Source organism: Poecile atricapillus, chromosome 5 (assembly GCF_030490865.1).
Source record: "Poecile atricapillus isolate bPoeAtr1 chromosome 5, bPoeAtr1.hap1, whole genome shotgun sequence".
Lineage (NCBI taxonomy): Eukaryota > Metazoa > Chordata > Aves > Passeriformes > Paridae > Poecile > Poecile atricapillus.
In genome coordinates this window covers 25,931,365-25,950,080 of record NC_081253.1, presented here as the reverse complement: position 1 = coordinate 25,950,080, position 18,716 = coordinate 25,931,365, and the positions used below count along the sequence as shown (strand labels likewise).

At 39.2% G+C, this 18,716-nt stretch overlaps 2 protein-coding genes across 3 annotated transcripts; one reads left to right on the top strand and one right to left on the bottom strand.

The window, feature by feature from the left end:
* Nucleotides 1-148: 148 nt before the first annotated feature.
* On the bottom strand, nucleotides 149-10,774 carry FASTKD2 (FAST kinase domains 2). Of its 2 annotated transcripts, none has more exons than XM_058840185.1 (12): nucleotides 10,623-10,774; nucleotides 9,353-10,118; nucleotides 8,847-8,950; nucleotides 7,351-7,459; nucleotides 5,899-6,022; nucleotides 4,626-4,765; nucleotides 4,167-4,339; nucleotides 3,619-3,782; nucleotides 2,908-3,126; nucleotides 1,912-1,996; nucleotides 768-882; nucleotides 149-310 (listed from the first exon to the last, which is right to left on the bottom strand). In XM_058840185.1, the coding sequence occupies exons 2-12, from the start codon at nucleotides 10,010-10,012 to the stop codon at nucleotides 191-193; spliced, it is 2,013 nt and encodes a 670-aa protein (XP_058696168.1). In that variant the 5' UTR covers nucleotides 10,013-10,118; nucleotides 10,623-10,774; the 3' UTR covers nucleotides 149-190. The 2 variants fall into 2 exon arrangements, with proteins under 2 accessions (XP_058696168.1, XP_058696166.1); XM_058840183.1 differs by having other exon boundaries at nucleotides 10,471-10,766.
* A 6-nt stretch (nucleotides 10,775-10,780) lies between these two features.
* Nucleotides 10,781-18,240, top strand: MDH1B (malate dehydrogenase 1B). The gene is made up of 9 exons (XM_058840186.1): nucleotides 10,781-10,908; nucleotides 11,342-11,454; nucleotides 12,392-12,526; nucleotides 12,676-12,818; nucleotides 13,485-13,987; nucleotides 14,926-15,067; nucleotides 16,033-16,196; nucleotides 17,306-17,445; nucleotides 18,173-18,240. The coding sequence occupies exons 1-9, from the start codon at nucleotides 10,887-10,889 to the stop codon at nucleotides 18,227-18,229; spliced, it is 1,419 nt and encodes a 472-aa protein (XP_058696169.1). The 5' UTR covers nucleotides 10,781-10,886; the 3' UTR covers nucleotides 18,230-18,240.
* Nucleotides 18,241-18,716: the final 476 nt, after the last annotated feature.

The following is an 18,716-nucleotide window of genomic DNA, read 5'->3' as shown; positions in this document are numbered from 1 at the left end:
GAAAATCTGCTCCCACTTCACAAAAGCAAGCCCCCACTATCAGCAGGCAGTGTTCACTTCACAAACTTTTCTTACTCAGTAATATGGTGGAAAAGGCAGTTGTGTATAAAATTTTTTATCTCTTCTGTTAAAATCCTTACAGTAATTACACAAGAAAAAGAGAAATCAGGAGACACAAAATTAGTTTATTTTAATTATTATCCTGCACAGTTGATTCAGGAAAAGAAAAAGCATCTTCTGAATAAATTTTTCTTTTCAAAAACTCAATTGCATCTTCATTTTTCATTTCCTGAAACTTCTTGTTCTGGATCTGTAAGAAAGTAAAAGGACAGGGTGCATTACTTCTATTGTCCAAACTACTCTGTCCTACAAACCAAGCACTCTACAATGAAAAGGCCTCAGGAAGTTGTTGTATTCTGAAAACAAGTTCACTTGAATCATTGATTCTATAAAAATCAGGGAAATAAGCCAAAGACACATAACTTTCTCAGGTACAAAGCAATTTGTGGCTTGATTTTTTTCCCCTCAATGATTTATTTACTGCTAATGGTAAGTAGTAGCTTGTCTTTTAGACTCCCTCTCTCTTTCTCCCTAGTGATAGCATCACTACCCTCTAACTAGAAATGATACACAATTATCACTCTGGAGAAAGCCTACCATTCCTGGTGAACCTTCATACTTTGTAAAACAAGGCCTGATCTACCAAACATACTCATCACTGTGCTGCTAACAGGACTGAAACAGAGACAGTAATGAGCTCCTCTCACCAGAATTACACGATAGCCTAGTTTATTTAGATGCCGCTTCTTCATTGCCAAGTTCCCCCGGGGGTGTGTAGTACCCAGACAGAAGGCAGACATAGGAGCAAACAGAAAAGCCAACCTGCAAACAAGGAAAGTAAGGAAGACTTCACTGTACAAATGCAGACTAATCATTTATAAGACAATGATTCAATGATGTCCATTAGCACTGCAGAATATACATGTGTGTTTCTGGTAGGCAAAAATATCAGGACTGCACAAATTTCATTATCCTCTTCCTTCTTCAGGTTTAAATAATTTAGATTCTTTTCTTCCATGAGGTTCACAGAAGTACCAGCATCTACCCAAATACCTACAGCAGAATTAGGTACTTAGATCTCCACTTCTCCCACAATGAGAAGGGAATAGATCATTCAACATTCTCCCTTAATTTGACAGATTCTGCATTTACTTTGATCCTTTGCTAATGATATTCAGAATCAGTCACTTCCTGCCATAATAACCTATTTGGAAGGGTGAGGAAAGCTGAATGCCTTGGAACACTGAGTTTCTGTTACACAACTCACTAGGCTCTCCTTTTATCAAAAAGCAAACTGTACAAAATACATTGCTGTGCAGTGATCCAGCACATAAATGTTAAATATTACACAATTCTGCTTAAGCATTACTTAAATGATATATGTCCCTGCTTCAGTTACTGAGAGGTCAGTCTTCTACACAAGATTAAATTAATCACCTAAAATGTGGATATGATGATCCTTTTTATTCAAATTACATTTCAGTAGCTGAATTAACTTCCATAACATATCACTGAGATGCAAATTTTTGAGACTTGAGAGAATAACTGAATGTTTAATTGGACAAACACTTTTTTAAAAATTGCTACCTGCATTCATTACAAGAGTATCAGATCACTGTGATGTTTCCTGCCTCTTTCTCTGAAATGTTAAGTGTTAGCCTCTGTTAGAGGAAGGTATGGAGCTGGATGAATTGTTGCTCTGCACTGGTATGGAAACTTTTGGATAGCCCAGTGAGCACAAATAACAACTGAGTTATCTACTTTGCTTCTGAAAATCAGTGAACCGAAGTAATTGGATGGGATACACGCAAATAAAACTAGCATGCCAAAAAAATATGCAAAAAAAGACACCTCTGAACATGAGAGTCAGGATGATCATCTGTTGGAGCTATGGGGAGCACTTTCTTTCTGTCTGAATCCATTCTGATTTCAAAATCTGAAAACAAAACAACAAAACATTTAACTCTGCAAGAGGTTAAAATTAATGTTGCCATTTGAACCCATTAATTGTTCAAATTGTTTTCAAATGAACAGCTCATTTGAAAAAGTTAATAGACACCATCAGTGGTCTGTTTCTAATTGCTGTTCTCTAATAATTGAATTATTACTGATAGCTTTTCCCTCCCTGCAATGAATATAAAGCTATAGCTTGCCCATCTCAAGAAAAAAATTAATTTGTTTCTTGAAACTGCACTTAAGTTTATGGAGTGAAATCATCATTTAAAGAAACTGCTCTTGATCACTGTCTGTCATGCCTACTCAGATTTTCCCGCAATCCAATTCTTCATTACAAATATTTAGGAATAAAATCATTACTAGTACAGAAGAACTGGTAAGGCTGGGTGACTGGCAAAAAAAAAAAAAAAAAAAAGGCAATAAGGCAATATCAAAACATAAGAGAAACCAAAAGAAGTCATATCCCATTTCATAAATGAAAGCAGAGCATAAATCTTAGCCAGAACTTCAGAGAAGAAAAGAAAAAAAAAGGCAGCTGCTGTTTGGCTTTGTTTCTAGCATGATTTGGTACTAACATGTCAACTCTCTCAAAGTTGCCCACATTGGATTTATGTACAATTACCATCTGCTTACTGATGCCTGAAAAAAAGTCCAAAACAGTTTTGTAAACAAGAGAAATCATAAAAGTTTTAGTAAATGGACTTAAAAACTTTAACAGAAGCATTATTAAAAGTAAATTCACCAATCAATGACATCATTTGTTAAAAGACTGTATCTTCAAAGTGTTAAACTTTTAATCACTTGCACCCTATGGAAATTTATTACCATCTTATTATTTTGGGGATTATAAATCTGTATTAAAAATAATATGACAGTAATATCGCTTCATACCAATATGATATCTGTATGGCAGCTGAACATTTTGCCGAAACATGTTCTCATCTCCCAGTAGTTCTATCAGTGCCTCCTGAGCTTTTCTGAGATTAAGAGATACTAATGAGGACAAATTCTCAGTCAGCACAAATGCAGGCTTTGTGAAAGAAGGGCTGTCAAGCTCCATACACGTTTTCACACAGCGAAGCATCACTGTGTTTTGTTCTTTAAGATCATCTGAAAAAGGATACAAAAAATATTACATGCAATATATTATCCCACAGAATTTTTCATTTTATTATCATTTATAGTCTGTTCTAGCATAGCAAATTCCACTTGACTACTCTACTAGCTGTACAAAATTGTAATGTGGAAACCAAATTCTTCTACAAACCATTCCAAGGACCTCACTGTAACTCAGAGCATTCCAAATCCCACTTCTACTCACAACTCCAGGTACTAAAGTTTGCAAAGGCTTCCTACATTTAAGTGCACACCTACTGTTAAACTGTTGCCGCCATGGGGTGCAAGACAATAAGCCCAATTCCCCAGTGCAGACCCAGATCACTCAGATCACCACCACTACATTAGCTTTGTCCTGAGGACTTCAAATTTAATATTAATCATGCTTGTGTTCTTTAATTTCTATCTTCTAACACAATTACAACAAATTACATACACAGGCAGGCATCCTGTTTAAGACAAGAACATGACAAAGTAAGGTCTGACCTGACACTGTAAGTTCATCCTTGCTGTCCTTTTGCAGCAACTCATCAAGTGCACGTCGGGGAAGATATCCTAAGATGCCAAGTGAATACACTGCCTTCAGCAGTTCTGTGCTGGAAATCTGAGGCAGGTACTTATTCAAGCAACTGTGAAGAGTCTCAAAAAACCTTTTCCAAAAGGAGAAGAAAAGTATCTAAGTACACAAATAAAGCTACATAAAATACATATTTCAAACAAAAATACAACTTAGAAATCTTTACTATCTTGTATAATTGTATTTTCTATTATCCAACATTAGTGTTTGATTCTTACTTTGAGGATACAGCTACCTATCAACAGACTTAGTAGCCTCACCAGTCTAGAACCTGGTTAGTCTTTTAGTTAGAGAAAAAAAATCATATTTAGAAAAAACATGAAAAGACAGCAATTTACCTTACAGATGAATGAAACAGGATTGAGCTCTTTCACAAATAAAATTAAATACTAGTTGCAATACATTATTCTGTCATGACTATGTAACATATTGTCAGGCACTCTAAATGAAAACCTACAGGTGCTTTTGGACTCTGGGAACATGGTTGAGTCGAGAATACACTCGAAGAACAATCAAAAGGTTTTTCAAGTTAAGGAAATCAGGGTCTTCTGTCACCTTCTCAGCAAAAATATCCAGCAATTCAGTAGGCTGAAAGCCAAGTGTCTCACAGGCAGAAAGAAAAAGGATTATCTAAAAGAAAAGATAGTTTTACAAGTCAAGAAAACCAGTGAAGTTGATCCTACCTGTTGACTTCATAGAAGACATTTTTAATGAAAGCAAAATTTCCAAAACTTTTGTTTCTTTACTTATCAATAAATAGAACAGCATTTTAAAAATGTAACTATCAGCTTCATCAGACTGGTATCCACAAACATTTGTTCTCCAAAGATCAAGCACAAATACGAAGAAAGGTAACATGGAAGCATCAAATACTCTATTAGTACTGCTACAGATTGTTTGGTCTCAAAAAATTTACCTGTCTTTTGTCCCAAAGGTAGGCAGTAGAATGAACATAGTCTGCTAATGCTGAAAACAGGTTTACATTACGGTACTGGAGAGTGTGACAAGCTTCCAGAATGAGAATTAACTGCCGAAATGGAACATCATGGACATTTTCTGTAACAAAAAATCAAAGAAGGACAGATGATAAAAAGCAATGGAAGCTGTAGGTTGAAGACATTGAGACATCGTGAGAACAGTTTGGTTAAGTGATGAAGGAGGGGAAAAATACGATAAGAAACTGTGGAAGACTGTGACTAGCCAGGCAAAGCTCAACGGACCTAAAACATATTAAGAAACAGAGACAGAAGAAACCCAACTGAACCAGAATCAAGCTACAATACATTAATAAGTAAAAGGGAACAAATTAACAAAATAAGTAAGAAGATTGTGTTCCCAGCATGTAATCTCTTCTGGGATTTTTGATTTTCAGCATGTACTGAAAAAAACACTGAAGAAAGTCACTCCTCCCTCAGTGTATGCCACCTGGCCTATGTGCTGAGTGTGGTGAAAGTCCTATGGGAGAAACCAGGATGTGCAATTAAACATTGTGTCCTATCATATATGAGCAACCAGGACAAATAAAGACTGTGTAAGCAGCCTTAATGCTTCTGAGTAATTTATATTACAAATTCTATTTTGCTACCTTCATGCTTTTTGAGATACGAATTCTTATGTATTTTAAATATGACTCAACACATACTGACCACATATACTTAAGCAATGTATTGGAAAGGTATAGAGAAGAGATAAAAGCATTATCTTTCATTTAATATTTTTATGGGCTACAGCATGCGGTTAAGTCTTAAGCAGTACTCAATAATTAAATCCAGTAATCAAGGAAATGCTATTCTCCCTTTAGTTTACCAACTAATCACACTAAGTCACCAATCTATCCTGTAAGCTGTCAATTTCCAATTCAGATTTGTTATAAAATTTTATTTGAAATCTCTTTTCCTTGCTAAAATTAAATTCTTTTTTATAGATCTTGTGTACAGAAAAATGTAAAGAAAAATATGTAATTCAGATAAACGTTAAGAAGGGCAGAGATGACAAGAGCTATTTGCTTTTATTATTGATCAGTAATTTTCTGTCCTGCTGCTTGTCAAATGGCTCCACATAACTATAATATCCTGTAAAACAAAGATGTTTCCTGAGTTTTAAAGGAAATCAGAAAAGTGAGATGAGACAATAATTAGGAAGAATTTGGTATAAGGAAGGGAAATTTAATTAACATATTCTTTTCTTACCCTGGATCTTTTTACTGCAGGGATTCAGGATTGGAAGGGAACAATAACTCATTGCAGCAAGAGCGAAAAACATACGCAGAGCATTCGGAAAAGTCAAACCATCTATTTCTCTCACAACTGCCATCTAAAGTGAACCAGAGTTTGTTAAATCCTTCATTCTTCAGGTATATTATCATTGCTTTCTGGTGAAGACATTATCACCAAAACTTTCCCAAAGTCCTTAGTTCAGAATTATATGAAAGAAAAAGAAGCAAAAAACAGTAAAAGCATATAATAACTACTGTCAATTACTTAATACACAATTATAGCAGGTCAAGTGCTCTAGAAATGTGTCACTACACAAGTTTCCAGCAATTTGCCTTTATATGGTTATTTTAAAAGAAAAAAGTCTCAGTAAATGTCATTTCCAAATACTGTGAATACACATCTTCTACCAACTCTTAAGAAAGTAGCAGAAATAAAACGGACACAGTTAACTTAAAAGTTCATAGTAGTCCAATTATGGTTTTGCACATGCATGGAAGCTGTAAGCCTCCAAAGTGTTTCAACAGTATGTGAGTGGCCTGTATTTCATACAACCAACCAGCTACTAATGTGGACTGAGGCAGAGAAGGTCAGCTCTGATGCCAGAAAGGATATTTCACTTATCAAAGCCATCACTTGATTGATATAAGTGATAGTAAAAATGAAACTACAAATTATACTGGCTGTTAAAATACAGTATTTTATATTTAAATACATATCAGAGGTTAAATACAAAATGCACCTATCATAAGAAATTGCCCTGTAAAAAAAATAGCACCCTGTGGGCTCAGAGAATTAAGTGCTCCCTTTAGTTAACAAGTGCAAATGTTACTTTCCTCTCAGTTTTATGATATTTCATGAATGCTATTAAAACCTCTGATGTCACAGCCCTTCAGTTATGTGATGAAAACACTAGCAGGCCCTGTTTAAGAGAAGGTTTCCAAAAGGGTTTTCACATCAGGGGACAAAACCCAATACACCCTGCCATAAAACCTACAGCTTGCTCCCAGCCATTGTATTTCCATGGGGACCTATCAGGTACACAGAAAAACAAGACCATGAGCTTGGGGAGTTCTGGCATCTTGCTCCCACCAGTCCTCCTGCCCTGTACAGTTACTGGACACAGCCCCATCACAGACCAGCCTTCTGTCACCTCATCTTCACTTACAGGCTGGGAACCTGTAAGTGTTTCTATGAAACACCATGTGGCCAACCCAAAGAGGGGAGGGCACTGCTGGTTTACTGCCTCAATGCTTTTTGCTACCAGCCTCCAAATCTAAGTTCTTCCTACAGCTATAGCTAGGCAAATACAGTTACCCTTCTATTACATTTTCTCTTTCAGTGTCTGAAAAGAACTATACACAATTTATAAATGATGGAAGAACACTGGCTTTGTGGGAGTAAAAAAGAGCCTCCAACTAACTTTACCTCTATTTTCTTTTTCAGAAAAACTGGAGCATCCTTCCCCAGGCATTTCATCAGGTTTTGCAGAATAAAGATGTCTCTGATACTTGAAATGCGCTGCTCCACTAGTAACCTGATGAGGAAACACACACAAGAGCTCTCCTCATTTCAGCAGAAACAGGTAAGTACCTCCATTGTTCTTCACTGCTCCTCTCCCATCTTCCTTTTTTTGAAATGCTAACATAACTCTGCATGACATGGCTTTAGCACAGATACTTTACACATGGAGACAATTATAAATGCTTTCTTAATGTTAATCTAATAGATGAATGCTGCTGCTGATACACTTAACAGCAGGGGGACCTGACCAGACAGCACATGTGACGGTGCAAATAGGAGTGCTGTTAAGCCCCAAGGAATTAACAACCTTCTGCAGAGAAAGAAAATTGCACATTTTTATCTTTAAAAATCTTAACATTTTATCTTGCACATCGATGTGCAGACAAGTTCTGAAACAGACAGGAAACTCAGGAATGGACCCAGATAACAACTGGATGCAAGTGAGGAATAAAACCAGAGTGCTGTGGGCTCAACAGAAGGAGAAAACACAGAGATGAATGTGCGCTCCTAGCACCTCCTTTTCTGGCTCAGTGGGTGGTATTGTAATCGTTATGTCTGAACCACCCTTAAGTATACCTGCACAGGTAAACACACCTACAAAAATATGAAGTGTCACCTTCTAAGGCAGTGAAATTAATCTCTGCAAATGAGCCAGAGCTCTAGACATCAGGATATAAAACTGTAGATGGGACTCCTGCTTTCTACCAACTTTTAAGAACTGTGTACCTGCGCTTCCAGGAAAACCTGGTTTTTGGGTATCACATCCACTTTCTCAAAGTAGGACGTGATACAGGGTCAAAAGTACTAATCCATGGCAAGTTTTGTGATAGCCTCAGTAAAATCAATCTCATGGGAGTGAGCAGATTGGTTACACATGTAAATCACACGGGCTCAGAACAAAAACAAAGAAGTTATTCTGATAAATCACTACACAGAGGGACTTGCTGGACACAAATAGTCTTCACCTGAATTTTCACTTACTAAACTGTAAGAAAATATTCCCAGGCTGTTAAACAATGTTTTTCATCATGAAAAATCAGACAGGTCCCTAAGCAAGATAGGCTTATTACCTCCTGTCTGCACACAGATGAAAAAGGGATAGATATGTGAAGGGGCTTGATCAACATCACAAGAAAACTACACTGGTGGAGCTGCAGTCAGAACACAATCCCCTGCAGACCCTGCATTCCAGCATTCTTTATCAATGGAAGTCCTCCTCCTTGAAACTGCAAAGACAGTGCCAAAATTCACTCTCTCTAACACAGCTCTTACCTCATGTGATCATTTAAATCCTAAAAACACAGACCGTATTATATGTGTAGACATACCCTTGATGATTTCTAACAGACATGCATTCAAACATTTAAATACAAAGGACACAAAAGATGTATTTTTCTCACTGTAATCCAGCTTGAAGAGCGCTCACATTCTTGTCTTTATCCATCCCTGCTAACGTAGTTGCCAAAACTGAGATACATCGGTTATCCAGGTGATTGAGCTTCTCCTGTTAAAAGTTTTGACAATGTCGGATTACTTCAAACCAGTAAAAGTTTCAGAAAAGAAAAACTGACCACTCTTAATCTGCACCTGCCCTTTTCTTTTTCCCCTCAAAAGTCAATTTACAAGCTTTAATTTTGCAGAGCCCACAAGGTCTCACATCAGTCAAAAATAGTTGATTTGGAAGTGAAAATTATTTTTGAAAATTCTCTCTTTTAAATCTGAAATCAGGCAGTGGTTTCAAAAGTTAAGGAAATTAGAAGGACACACAAATCAATATGGGAACTGTTTCCATGGAACATCAGACTAAACCAGGGATGTAATCCAACTCTCTCTGATGCTGCATAGCTTCCCAGAATGATCCACTGGTAATTCAGCCCAAATTTAGGAGAAGGATTTTCATACTTACTTGGCACACCCTCACCAAGGTCTGGACTAGGAGCGTGTTCTGTGGCACGCCGAGGTTCACCAGGGCGTGCAGGCTGAACACCAGGTCCCCACGCGTCATCCTGCGCGCGTCGCGCAGCAGCTGCTGGCACAGCTTCCTGAAAGCCGGGTGCTCAAAGATCAACTGCTTCTCATAGCGCTGCTGCTCTTCTGACAGGTTCTTGAAGAGCCTCCAGGCCATGGTTAAACAGTTTGTGTAGTGCTTAATGGAAACAGCTGCCTCCGAAGCCAAGTCCAGCGCATCGGAAGGACAGGTGCATTTCCGGAGACTGGTAAAGAATGGGTCACTGTGATCCACTACATGCTTCGGTTTGAAGCTCCCAGCATCATCCAACTTTTCAACTTCCAAGGAGCTCTGGGAAGCCTTCTCACTCACCAAAGCCTCTGCACCTGTGCTATAAACATCTGCCTTTTGAGATAGAAATCGAAGAGACGACCCATGCAGAGAAGGCAAAATATTTAAAAGTAGTTTCCTGAAGTTCACATTTCCTAAGGGATCTCTGTATCTCCCAATCCAGAAAATGTGTTTTCTTGCTGTGGCTGAAGATTTGGGAATGAGCACAGAACTGTACCTATGCACACATCTAACAGTATTTAACAAATAACTTATTTTATTATTCATTTCTACTAATGCCTCATTAATAGATTTGAAATGCCAACTCAAAGTAAGGGATCCAATGACTCTACCAGTAGAAACAGTTCTGGAGAAACTGCACAAGATCACTCATCTGTAAAAACAATTGAAAATTATGGATTAGTTACCAGACTTTCAATTCCCACCGTTTCAGTTGCCAAATCTGTGCATTCTTACAAAAAGGGAGAAGATTTGGTAAAAGATCCCCGGAAACTGGTTTACATAGAAGCTTTTATTTGGTCTCCTACATTTCGGTCAAACATCTCAGCGCAAGGACAGCCCGGGCATCAACTCTTGCTTCCTCCTTGCTGCTCTCCCTGCTCCGGGAAGCAGAGCCTTTTCCTAGAGGACCTTTCCCCATGCACAGGCGTCTCTCGACAGAAGGGTCCCTACAGACCACCAGCAGCGGGTAACGGGATCCCTCCCGCCAGCCTGTCCCAGCTTGCCTGCCATGCCATAAGGGAAAGCCGCCTTCACTGCACACCCGCGGGCGCTCGCTCTCCCGGTGCCGGGGGGAAGCCGCTGGCTTCCGGGATCACTTCCCGCTGACCCTGGTAGCGCTGCCCAGCAGGCCGGGACAGTACACGGGGACAGAGACCTTTCGGCGGCTCCGCAGCACCTCGGAGCACTCGGGAGGAACGGCGGGGGCGGGGACGGCGCCGGCCGGGCAGGGCAGGGCCGGGCCGGGGCTGCCGGCGGCCGCTGTTACCTCGCACGCGGCACGGCCGTAACACGGGCCCGCTGAGCCGCGAGCTCCCGGCGCGCCGCGCGAGACGGACGGCGCGTGCCGAGGGACAAACTGCCCCGGCGCGCGGCGCGTTGCTCAGCAACGCCGAAGCGGCCGTTGGTGGGAGGCGCGCGCATGGCCAAATTCGTGGTGGCGGGTGAGGGGGGACCCGGGACCCGGGCGGGGCAGCCCCGGCGGCAGCACCTTGTACCGGGACCCGGGACCCGGGCGGGGCAGCCCCGGCGGCAGCACCTTGTACCGGGACCCGGGCGGGGCAGCTCGCCGTGTTTGCAGCAGTTGCCCCTCTCTGCGGGCTCACCCCCGTGCCCGGGGCTCTCCGGGAGCCGTGTCCGCACGGCGCGCAGCCTCAGCCGGTCCCGGGTCAGCATTCTCCCTCATGCTGTCGGTGAGGCGTCAGCTGTCCCTCCAGGAGTGGGCTCCTCGGCCCCTTGAACGCTGGCTCGGGAGTCTGTTTCACCTGCAGAATTACCCTTCCTTAGCTGGCTCACATTAAACAACGTTTAGTCTTTTAAGCTCTTATCGGTGAATGACAAAATCATCCAATAGTGCTGCTATTGCTATGTTCACAGGCAAGGCAGACTGCCCATACTATGCCAAAGCTGAACTCCTGGCTGACTATCTCCAGACTAACTTGCCCAACTTCAGGTTTCACAAGATTACTCAGCAGCCTGACAAGTGGGAGGTAAGGAATTGTAAATCAGGTCGCCGATAGGTGCCCCAGTGCTCTACAAACCAAGAAATGTGCTTATCTGTAGTATGTTTCTTCTATTAGTGGTTTGCTATGTGGATAGAGGTGCTGCAGAAGCAGCTTTGGCTAAGAGAGCCAGCCAGAGGGAAGGTTACAATGTTTTGAGCAACTGACGTCTCTGAGTTTTACCACAGACGATGGGCACAAAGTGTGGACTAGCCTAAAGCTGTATTATGTCAAGAAAAAGTTCAAGGTGGTTTTGATTGCTTGCTTGCTTGCTTGGTTTTCTTTTTTTTTTTTTTTTTTAAGTATAAATGGCTGTTCAATCTGTAAATCTTTTGCCCACTGGGATTACATATACCTTCCTAGATGTTTCTTGTCAAGAGCCTTTGGGGCATTTAAGAGCTTTGAATTACAGTGGAAGTAAAAAACAAATATCACATATTTGTTTGAAGTGTGGATGGGCCTTTCTGAGTACTTATGCTGTAGACATACTGCCTATAAGGCTCTGAAAAAGCTGCAGTCTTATTCCATGACATAGACAGCATTATGGTATTTATTACCTTGTGTATTTTGCTTGACACCTCCACCAAGTAATTTGAACAGTTCAGTGAAAAGCAATTAACCTCTTCACCTTACTTACCTTCTGTGGTTGAGTAAGAATCCTCAGATTACTTGCTGCTGCACAGCACTGCTCTCTTCTGCGCCCCTAAGACAACTAAGTGAAATCAAGACCTTGAGGTGAGCTATCCCAGTGTATCACCATACCTTGCTTTGTGTTATTCCCCCATTTTGTACCCACTGGTACATAAGTTCTGAGGCACCTTGTAATTATATATTGAGAGGAAATAGTAAGAATGCTTGTAGCTGTAATATTTAAATGTTATCAAATACGATGTATTAAAACATCTGGTGGGGATGTTTACATCAGCAGTGGCTTCATGACATTTGTGAAACAAATGGATGGGAACACAGACAGTCTCCTATCATTTGGAGAGAGCTGTTGGACCGTGGAGGAAAGGGTCAGCTTCTGGGAGGACTTAATGATTTTCTGGAATATGCTCAGGTAATAAGCTGCCTTTAATACTGTACGACCATGTTTTACAACATTGTTTTTCCTTTTACCTCTTTCAAGTGTAAAATAAAGCTATTGTTAGAATTACCTTGATGGGTTTGGGCTATCATTTGATTAGAGATCATCCCTTTTGTTTGTAGAGATATTATGGCATCACTTCCATGATGCTGATGGAGGAAATGTTAGACATTGCTGAGGAGAACCTGCAGGCACATCTTGAAATTGTAAAAGAGGATGAAGAGATTAAAAGTCTTATCAAGCCTATGCAGATCTGGATTACCAGGTGAGAGTGAAGAAAGTACCTGTGAACTTCTACTCTGTTCAGAGGAATGCACTTTTTCTTATCGCATATAACTGGTGTAACTATCTGAAACTAAGCACAGATCCCTGTAATTTGATGATTTGACTTGGGTTCTGTAGCCCTCACTATGACCAATTAGTATATAACTTAGAAATAATTTATTGTTTTGTTACGTTTTACACCAGTTCAAATGAGGGGTATGAACAGGCATAATTTAGACCTCACATCAGTTTAGGGAAAAACAAGTATTTACAAAATAAGCTAGAAATTTTATAGTGCAACTGTCTTGCATTAAGTGTTGTTGGAAATATCAGAGTAGGTAAAGTGTCTTGCAGCTTTAAGAAATTCCTGTATTTCTAGTAGTCCTATGAGAGCACATTAAAATATTGTAGTTCTATAAAGACATCAATTTTTAAGTGACGGCATCAACTGAGATGCACAGGATGGAGAAGCCTTCAAATGAAATGAGAACCCAACTGTTTTAATTCTTAACCTGTTAAAATGACAAAAAGAGCAGTAAAGGATGCAAGCTAGTTGTGTCTTTAAATGTAATTAAGTTAAAAATTAACACTTTTGTGTTTATGTAATACTTCCAAACAAGCAGTGGTTCATTGTTATCTGCAACTTTTTTACATCCTCTCTTACCAGCGCATCAGTTCCAATCTGTTATCATCTGATCCCTCTGTTGGCAAATGGAGAAGTGTTTGGGATGACCACAGAAATCAGCATCCATTTGCTTGACACTGACCAGTTTAAGGAAATTCTTCGTGGTATTGTAATGGAAGCTGAAGACATGGCATTCCCACTTCTCCACAGTATTTCAGAGCACACAAAAATAGACCAGGCTTTTATTGATGCTGATATTATCATTGTTCTTGATGATGTCCCCTTAAACCTTGAAGTCCAATCCCGTGAGAACTACATCAGAGAAGTGAGTGAGATCTGCCAAGTGTATGCTCCCTTGATTGAGAAGAATGCCAAGAGTGAGGTCAAAGTAATTTCATCAGGAAAAACCTTTGCAAACCTTAAGGCAACAATGTTAAGGACATATGGCCCATCCATTAAGCCTGAAAATATCATCGCCATTGCGACATCCTGGGAAAGTGCAGCTAAAGCCATGCTGGCCAGGAAGCTGAATGTGAACACAGCAGGTGAATGTTTATGTAGCATTTGGGAAATTCAGTAAACCTTCGGGAGTACATATTCCATTCCAGAACACAGTTGATGTGCATGCAGAAATGCACAGCGGTGCGCTCACTGAATTTCTTGGCTGAACAGAATGCCAGAGTGTCTTTTGCTTGCTCTGAGATGCAGCCCTGCCACTCCGGTGTATATTTCATGCTGGAAATGTGCTAGGGACGACAATTGTTTTGTAGATTGGGAACTAGGACTTCAAGATTGCATTTGCACTCTGTAGTGCATTGTTATTTTGGAGCTGTGAATAAACATGACAACGTACTGCTGTGCAGATAATGACAGTAAAGTAGAACTGTGTTGTAATATTATTTTGAGGTTAATTAACTTTCATTTGCAGGTCAATTGTTATACCTTTGTTATATTTGCACAGTTCTGCACTGCGTAGCAAAGGTGTGCTCTGACAGTCTGCTCAGCATCAGGATTCTCTAAGTGTTGCATAGCTAGAACTGGTCATTGATGACAAGTGTAGATATTTTGGAGCCTAATGAAATGGAAAAGCAAGTTAATAGGCTGAATAGCCTATCAGCAGGTTTTTTGAGAAAATCCTTTTGCACCAAAACAGGTAGTTTTTATTTTTTTAATTATTGCTTTTATGGTTTATATATTTGCTTTTACAGGATTTTATAAGGAAGGTTGCTGTATGTTTGCAATATGATTTGTTACTGTTTTAAGAGTTAAATTTTGAGTATTATTTACAGTAACATGATATAAATTAAAGCTCCTTTTCAGCTTATGATGAAGTTCAATATGTTATGGAGAACTTGGTTGCATTTATCAGATCAAATAATTTCTGCTAGCAAGGCAGGGCACAGATTTGAATAATTCATTTTGAAGAGGATTTCTGAAGCTCATTTTCTTAAAGTATTTGTCTCTTCACTTTCCTTTGTTGCAGGAGTTAAAGATGTGATTGTTTGGGGCAATATTACTGGGTCTAACTACATTGATTTGTCACATGCAAAACTTTATGGCTATGACTGTGCTATTCGGGGACCTCCTAATTTTCCACGTCCTTTGTTGAATATGATTTATGATAGGTACAGTACAGATTTATTTCTTTCAAGTAAAGTTAAATAACTGCTTTTAATCCAAGTTTATCTGAATTGTGTAATTAAACATCAATAAAGGTTTTTGTTTTTAAGATTTGTCTTTACTGATTGGCACTGTACATAAAGGAAAACAGAAATTGAGGTGTTCCATCTGCAAAAGAAGTTGGGTAGTTCCTAGTACTGTTCCTAGTTTTGACACTCCTGCCAACTCTGTTTATAACTATATTTTTCCTACATTTTAAGTGGATTTCTCTTATATTATGAGCCGTTTATAGGAAGTAATGGAAGTCCAGGTCGTGACTTAGAGGTCTAGTTTGCATGAAGGAACTTTGAAATAGTATTAAACAGATATTTGTTCCTGAATTACCTGGAATAGGCCTGAGCATACTAATGTTGTCAGTTTCCCAAATCAGATGATTTGTTAATATATGCAAAAAGGATACCTGGCAGCTAGATAACTTCCTGTGGAAAGAGCAGCAGCAGAGAAGGGGTGGGTGCAGTGAGAGGCAGCAGATGTGACATACACCCAGGCCTGGCTATCTGGATCTCCCACTCTGGTCTAGACTTAGAATTTACTGGAGAGCAGACATTTCTGTGTTCTGGGCTTGTGCTGAGTCTCACACAGGCAGACTGATTCATGGCTGGGTTTTTACATAAGACAATAATATATAAATTACATATGACATATTAAATTACATATAAAATAGGAGAGGTTATGACTTGAGTAAATGACCTAAGTTTCATAGGAAAGTAGGACTGGTTACTTTTTTAGCTACGTTTTATTAGACCTTTTTTTTTCTCTCTGTAAAAATGCCTTGCTTTCAGCAGTGAAGTTTGAGTAAGTTTTGACTATTTTCTTCCCTCAGGTTTAGTTCTTTTTTTCTCTAGGAAGCTACTCTTCTTGCAGTCATCTTACTTTTTTATCCCTTTTTTCTCCATTTTTTTGTTGGTAGTGAATGGATCCATTCAGAATTTCTGTCTGCACAGAGTACACTGAGTTCCCGGATGTCCCATTGTACAGGAATATTACCTGCTCATGCGGTAGCCACAGTACTGCGATATTGGTACCATGGCTCTCCTTCTGAGGAGATTGTTTCTGTGGGAGTATTTAGTGAAGGTAAAGCTATTTTTGCTTCACATGTTCTCTTGTAGCTTTGCCGTGCATATAGTAGCTTTCCCCTATCTATAATGTTATTTTTTAATCAATGTTTTTAATTTAATAGAAACTTGTAAAACAAATTATGTGAGGCTAAGAGTTTGTTTCATCATAAGAATTTTCAAACCTAATAGAGCTTGTGATAATGCTCACTTTTTACAGGCATCTCTGAGGTTAATATTGTCTTTTTGCAGATTATCTCTTAGTCTTTTAGTTTAAATGTTTTTCTGATTTATGTGTTTTGTGCAAGAGCTCTTTATAGTTCTTAGAGCCTAGGCTATGAAAGTGTGTTCTTCTTGTGTAGTTATGTAAACCAATAAATGGAATATTTCACAGCAGGCATTTAACCCTTATGAAATAAATTACTTTTCCCCTTTTTTAAGATGTACAGCAATTGTTTCATTACAACACAGGAAAGACACATATTGGAGATGGTCCAGAGGAGGGCCACAAAAAAATGATCACAGGGATGAATGCCCCTCTTATGAAAACAGGCTGAGAGTTGAGGTTGTTCAGCCTAGAGAAGAAGAGGCTCTTATAGCACCGTCCAGTGCTTAAAAGTTCTTACAAGAAAGATGGGGGTAAACGTTTTAGCAGGAGCTGTTGCAATAGGACAAGGGTTAATGGATTTAAAGTGAAGGAGGGTCAATTTTGATTAGATATAATTCATTTTTTCACAATGAATGTGACAAGATGCTGGAACAGCCTGCCCAGAGAGGTAAGAGACGCCTCAACCCTAGAAACATTCAAAGTCAAGTTGGATGGGGCTCAGACACATTTGAAGATGTCTCTGCCCATGGCAGGAGGGTAGAACTAGAGACCTTTAAAGGCCCCTTGCTGCAATCGCAGCCCAAACCCATCTGATGCTGTGATTCATGCACATCTAACTAAAGTACAAAGTTACAGTAAAAGGGACAATCTTTTTCAAGCGGTAGATTGAGAAAGGCAGACTCCATTTGCAATGAGATCTTACAGTTGTAGACTTTTGCAAGTCTGTAGGAGTTAGTGTTGTTACTGGTGATGTAATCAGAAATAATGTGTTTTGTTATTTTTTCCCCCCTCTTCTTCAGGTCAGTTTTGCATTCCTGAAGGAATTATCTTCTCTATGCCAGTGAGGTTCCAGAATGGTAACTGGGAAGTCATGACAGAATTAGAAATTAATGAAACAACCCAAAAAGTTCTGGGACGCTTATCCCATGAGCTGGTTCAGGTAAGGGTTTCTTGAGTCTCGTGTATGCCCATTCTGCCACCTATGGGAACGTTGTGATACAACTTGGGACACTGAAACCATTAAGTGTTAGATGTACAAACAGCACACGTGCACTTATGCACGGTAAAAACAGGGTATTTGTAAGTGTAAGGTAGTATATGTGTATTGAAATGAACAGACAACTGTTCTTCTGCCCAAAAAAGAGATGATAAAATAAGTTTACTTATTTTTAGTTTACACTACTATGTAAGCGTAGAGTTTGCACTCCAAAGTTCTGCAGGCTTTTTGCAAAACAGAAATATTGCCCTTCGTTAAATGTTTCCACATTCTACGTTGATTTTGCTTATGTGGTATTCAGAGTATTTCTATGCTAGAAGACATATCTTTTGGCATTTTTATGGCCGTGACTCCTCATAGATGAATGCCAGACCTTACTAGAATTAGGGATTTTTCAGAAAATAAAACATAATTGAGCATTATTTTCATCATGAACTTCTTGTCACTTAGTGAGACAAAAATAATTCATTTGTACTATTGAAACTTTTAAAAAGACTGATCCTAAACTCTACATTCTAGCTTTAATCAGATTTTGTCATCTTCTAGTAATTTTGTCATCTATACTAGTAATATGTAAGAACTATTGTTTTAACATATTTTAAGTTTGTGCTAGAAATTAGAGCAGATTAAAAGAATGGGTGGTATTAAAAGTGCTTTTTCTTCCATTTAGGAAAAGCTCGTTGCACTAAAGGAAATAAGCGAAATGCATCCATATGAAGCAGAATAAAAACTCCGCACCTTCTCCAAGTGTTTCTCTGTTGCTTTTCCTATTTAATTTGCTTTTAAAGTTCTCTGTCCTCATTCATCAAAATAAGAACAGATGGACACTAAAGTATGTTTTAGTTTTATTTTTTCACTTTTTCTCTATTTTCAGGTTGTGAAATTCCTGCACTTTTCCAATGTTCTCACCATTTCTTTCTCATTTTCATTCCTACAGACTTTTTCCCTAGTTTATTTTCTTTCTCCCTCCCTTCAGATTCTTTCCAGTAGTTTTATATCAGCCCTTTCTATACTATGAGCTGTTCTCCATTAAGGACAGGCTGAAGAATGGGGAAACTATTCAGAGTTAGATGCCCAGAACCTCTACTGAAGCATAAAGCCTTTTGGTCATCAATGCTTGTTTCTTGGGAAAGGACTACAGACACAATAAGATATCCTTGATGAATGCAGAATTTAATTATTTGGCTAATCATGACCTTGTTTAACCCAGACAG